At 38.1% G+C, this 5,709-nt stretch overlaps 1 protein-coding gene across 1 annotated transcript in view; it reads right to left on the bottom strand.

The window, feature by feature from the left end:
- The window catches only part of LOC107577993 (rho-related GTP-binding protein Rho6-like), a 3,085-nt gene extending 1,396 nt beyond the window's left edge, over positions 1-1,689 (bottom strand). Inside the window, exons 1-3 of the mRNA XM_016264008.1 lie at positions 1,475-1,689; positions 950-1,084; positions 1-265 (exon numbers count right to left, since the gene is read on the bottom strand). The exon at positions 1-265 is cut by the window's left edge and continues 1,396 nt beyond it. Of these exons, the coding sequence (XP_016119494.1) occupies positions 20-265; positions 950-1,084; positions 1,475-1,657 (564 nt within the window). The 5' untranslated portion in view covers positions 1,658-1,689 and the 3' untranslated portion in view covers positions 1-19. The remainder of the gene's footprint in view (positions 266-949; positions 1,085-1,474) is intronic.
- Positions 1,690-5,709: the final 4,020 nt, after the last annotated feature.

Raw genomic sequence — 5,709 nt, forward strand, 5'->3', positions numbered from 1 at the left:
GGGGGGGCAAGTTCTCCACTCACATTACAGAGCAACTCTTGGCCTTCTCCTTCTTGAAGGTGGAGGAGAGGAGCTCGGACTTGCTGGGCAGGTGGAGCAGGCGTTTGGACAGCCGGCGGGTCGGGCTGGGTTTGGCGAGCGGCTGTAGCTTGTTGATGCAAGCCAGCGCAGCTGTGCGGAACACGCTGTGGATGCTCTTCTCAGAGGTGAAGGCTGAACACTCCAGATAAGCCTCAGCGCCCAACTGTTTGGCCATGGCAGAGCCCTGTGATAAGAGATGCACAAACTCCATTTGCTATAGTTTCTCAGTCTTAATAGAAGCAACAGCGTTTCAAAAGACAGTTGATGAATTCAAAAGCTTTGTTCATGTTATCAGTTGTCTACATGGGTAGTTAAATATTCAAATCAGCATCCTAAGTAAAATAATTGTCTGATCCCTTCCTAAAATGGACTGCTATGTTTTCATGTACCCATTTATATTAAGATAAACGTTTATATTTTAAAATGTAATTTATTCCTGTGATGGCAAAGCTGAATTTTCAGCATCCATTACTCCAGTCTTCAGTGTCGCACGATCCTTCAGAAATCATTCTAATATGCTAATTTGGTGCTGAAGAAACGTTTCTTATCAATATTGAAAACAGCCGTGCTGCTTAATATTTTTGTGGAAACTGTATACATTTTTTCAGGATTCTCGGCTGAATATGAAAGGAAATTTCAAAGCAACAGCATTCATTTAAAATAGAAATCTTTTGTAACATTATAAATGTCTTTACGGTCACTTTGGATAAATTTAAAGCGTCCTTGCTGAATAAAAGTATTAATTTCTTTATACTGACCCCAAATGTTTGTGGTGTACATCAGAAAGCAGTTTTACTGACAATATTGCCTTATAGCCAGAGTAAGCAAGATCAATGTGACAGTGCTAATAAACAACTTGCAGCTGTACCTGCTCATGAGTGATGGGTGTTTGTTTCTGATTGGACAGCTCCATCAGCGTGCAGACGTCCGTCCGAAGGTCTGTCTTGCAACCAACAAGAAGAATACGAGTACTGGGGCAAAAGTCAAGGATCTCAGCCCTCCACTGCAAACAAGACAGAAATATGCAATTGTAAGATGGACAAATTCTTGCAAAACAGAGAAAACGCATATCGTTCCGTCTAACCAGGGTTTTGCATTACAGCGATTATCATAATCTTGGTTTTTGAGTGCCAAGCACTTCTGGCAAGTATAGAGTGATAAATATTGCAGGCCAAAAAATTACGTACAGTAAGAAAAGAAAAACAAATGAATCATTCATAAAGTCTAAAATTAAACCGACTTCCTTTAAAGGTATTTTGTTTGAATTCACTATACCACAAAACATAGGTTACCTGACAAAACATTTTACAGTAAAGAAAGAACAATGTAATGATGAGCTCCTGAGAATCAGGGTCAATGTGGGGATTGAATATTAATAGGAATATCTAGTTACCTTCTTAAGTCCACTGTCAAAGATATCTGGGCGACTGATGTCAAAACAAAGGAGCACTGCATCAGAGTCACTGTAGCAGAGGGGTCTCACATTATCATAATATGGAGATCCTGAAACAAGAAAGATGTTACTGAATAGGAAAGAACAAATCAGTGATAAGCATGCTTTCTTCCTTTGAAACATGCAACGGATACAATTCTTTTTGTAAGTGTCCTTAATATATTGTTAAAACAACATTGCCCAAGACAGAAGAGAGAACAAGTTTCAAAACATTTAACTTTCATATGAAGCATTTCAGAGTGAAGCTGATGATTGAGTGGTTATGTCTGTGCCGGTGTTGCCTTGTTTCAAGCAGAAGACAAAATGTAATTTCAGAGGTGAAGAATGTTTTTTTTAAATGTTACACTGACGCAAAATTATGAAAGCAAGCTTCTTTTTTTTTTTTACAATAAGCATTGATAATCTCAGAGTAAAACAAACATTAACAAAAAAGTAAATTTTAGTTTCTCATCTTTAAGCACTTTCTGCACATTAGAACTCAGATAAAACAACTTTAAGACCAAAGACCATGTTGAAATGCTTTTTTAAAAAAAATCATCATGTATCATGACCCTTCATTCTGAATCACAAAATAAATAAATAAAACTGCCGAGTTCTTGTGTACGAGTCTTTAAGCTAGTATTCAAGAAAAGCAGATCTGATGATCTCTCTCTCTCTCCCCTGGTCATCACTTAATTTCCAGTCAGCTCAGCATACATCCTGTTAAAGCCCACTTCCTCTCACTGCTTGCCATATTTGCATTTTAAAGGAGAAGAAAATGACAACTGAGCTCCAAATCCTCATTGATCAATGAGTCTCACTCTCTCCCTCGATTTGTTTTTTTTCCAGTAGATTATGCAACTGGAGCGATGGGGCTGGGGTAGGCACTTACTCTCCTCTTGCTCAGAATCCTTAAGTAAGCCACCCACCCTCCCTGTGCCCTCCACACATATGCAATACCTCCAGTCCCCCTGTTTCCACAGCAACAGCCTTGGAGTCAACCATCTGCAGAGCGCCGTCTTCCTAAGGCGTCCCTTAACTGCCCATCAATCATTTGATACAGAGCAGTGCCCACCCGCTTGGTACGGAGGAGATGATGGGGTGGTGTAAACAGCCTTATATACACACACCTCACTATCGCGGTCTCCTTTTCTGGATTAATTTAGCCTAAGTCTTCTTCTTAACCTCACGTTACGGTCTTCAGGTCTTTGCATGAGTCAGTGATACAACTGTTAGCCCATACACTGTAGAAGCCTCATAGTTAGCAATATTGATTAACTTGCCATTGAAAATCTTTTTTTTATTTTTTTTTTATCGAGTAGTAAGCGCCATTTTCAGTGTAATCCAAGTGATTTGCAAACAAAAGCAAGCTTATGAATTGAATCAGGTTTTTTTCTTTTTAGTAAATCTATCAAGCATGACCACTCGAAGACCAGTTGATTCCAAAACAATGGACTTGATTCTTATTAGACCAAACCCATACAACACAAACCGTATAATCTAACCGATTCCCGAACAAACGACTCGTGCCGATTCGTTTTAGTGAATCAAATCTATACAGCGTGACCGGTGTAGTTTCACTGATTCCCAAACAAAGTGATTCTTAAGAGCAGATTATTTTTAGTGAATCTAACACGTACAGTGCAACCAGCAAAGTCTAAACAATTCCCTAATAAATGACTCTTACGAGCTGGATCTTTTTAGAGAATCAAACACAGTTAAACACTTTTGTTATGTAGTATCTTTAAAACAATTCTTGCAAAACGGGTGTTTATACTCCTTTTCAGATGTTTTCAAATTTATGCATCAATTAAATTCTCATCATTTGGTAATGACTTTACATTTCACAAGGACCAAATCATTAATGGAAACAGAATTAAGTTCCTTACAATTCCCACCCCTAAATATTAAGTAAAATCCTCAGACAATAAGTAAAACTTAAGATTTTACATCATGTTGATTTTAAGTTAATTAAAACTTTGTCAACGGGACGCTTGAACAATTTTCAATTAATCACTCACAAAGAATCATGAGTTGTCATTTTGAATCAGCCTGATGAATCCTTCACTGAATGTACTGATTTCATGTTGACTGCAATTAAAACTCATTCAGTGAAGGACTCAGACTCACTCAGAATGACAACTCATTACTTTGTGAGTCTCTTTGAGTGATTCGTTGAAGAATTGCTCATAAGAGTCATGTTTACCAAGTTTTAATTAACCTCAACATTAAAATTAAATGTATGAAGCCAATTTGCCCTCATTTCATTATGGAGATCACTAGTTAAAAGGTCCACTGCAGACTAACTTCACTGTGAAGCACAGATCACTGCCTATTTTCTCTCTCCTACCAGGACGTCACGGACACACAAACCTGAGCGTGAGGCTGCATTCAATTGCTGCTGATCTTAATGCAGCGATCGATCTAGATGTACACCAAGGGACTGAGGAGCAATTTCAGTTAAACTCGACAAAATGATACACCCCAGCACTCACAGACAAAGACCTCCACACAGTGAGCTTACCAAAACTCACTCAAACCGCTGTTTGAAATTTGAAAAGAACACATTAACGCTAAATTCTGTTTCCACAGCAACAGCCTTGGAGTCAACCATCTGCAGAGCGCCGTCTTCCTAAGGCGTCCCTTAACTGCCCATCAATCATTTGATACAGAGCAGTGCCCACCCGCTTGGTACGGAGGAGATGATGGGGTGGTGTAAACAGCCTTATATACACACACCTCACTATCGCGGTCTCCTTTTCTGGATTAATTTAGCCTAAGTCTTCTTCTTAACCTCACGTTACGGTCTTCAGGTCTTTGCATGAGTCAGTGATACAACTGTTAGCCCATACACTGTAGAAGCCTCATAGTTAGCAATATTGATTAACTTGCCATTGAAAATCTTTTTTTTATTTTTTTTTTATCGAGTAGTAAGCGCCATTTTCAGTGTAATCCAAGTGATTTGCAAACAAAAGCAAGCTTATGAATTGAATCAGGTTTTTTTCTTTTTAGTAAATCTATCAAGCATGACCACTCGAAGACCAGTTGATTCCAAAACAATGGACTTGATTCTTATTAGACCAAACCCATACAACACAAACCGTATAATCTAACCGATTCCCGAACAAACGACTCGTGCCGATTCGTTTTAGTGAATCAAATCTATACAGCGTGACCGGTGTAGTTTCACTGATTCCCAAACAAAGTTATTCTTAAGAGCAGATTATTTTTAGTGAATCTAACACGTACAGTGCAACCAGCAAAGTCTAAACAATTCCCTAATAAATGACTCTTACGAGCTGGATCTTTTTAGAGAATAAAACACAGTTAAACACTTTTTTTATGTAGTATCTTTAAAACAATTCTTGCAAAACGGGTGTTTATACTCCTTTTCAGATGTTTTCAAATTTATGCATCAATTAAATTCTCATCATTTGGTAATGACTTTACATTTCACAAGGACCAAATCATTAATGGAAACAGAATTAAGTTCCTTACAATTCCCACCCCTAAATATTAAGTAAAATCCTCAGACAATAAGTAAAACTTAAGATTTTACATCATGTTGATTTTAAGTTAATTAAAACTTTGTCAACGGGACGCTTGAACAATTTTCAATTAATCACTCACAAAGAATCATGAGTTGTCATTTTGAATCAGCCTGAATGAATCCTTCACTGAATGTACTGATTTCATGTTGACTGCAATTAAAACTCATTCAGTGAAGGACTCAGACTCACTCAGAATGACAACTCATTACTTTGTGAGTCTCTTTGAGTGATTCGTTGAAGAATTGCTCATAAGAGTCATGTTTACCAAGTTTTAATTAACCTCAACATTAAAATTAAATGTATGAAGCCAATTTGCCCTCATTTCATTATGGAGATCACTAGTTAAAAGGTCCACTGCAGACTAACTTCACTGTGAAGCACAGATCACTGCCTATTTTCTCTCTCCTACCAGGACGTCACGGACACACAAACCTGAGCGTGAGGCTGCATTCAATTGCTGCTGATCTTAATGCAGCGATCGATCTAGATGTACACCAAGGGACTGAGGAGCAATTTCAGTTAAACTCGACAAAATGATACACCCCAGCACTCACAGACAAAGACCTCCACACAGTGAGCTTACCAAAACTCACTCAAACTGCTGTTTGAAATTTGAAAAGAACACATTAACGCTAAATTCTGTAC

The sequence above is a fragment of the Sinocyclocheilus grahami genome, unplaced genomic scaffold (genome assembly GCF_001515645.1).
Source record: "Sinocyclocheilus grahami isolate Dianchi unplaced genomic scaffold, SAMN03320097.WGS_v1.1 scaffold8212.1, whole genome shotgun sequence".
In the NCBI taxonomy this organism is placed as follows: Eukaryota; Metazoa; Chordata; class Actinopteri; order Cypriniformes; family Cyprinidae; genus Sinocyclocheilus; species Sinocyclocheilus grahami.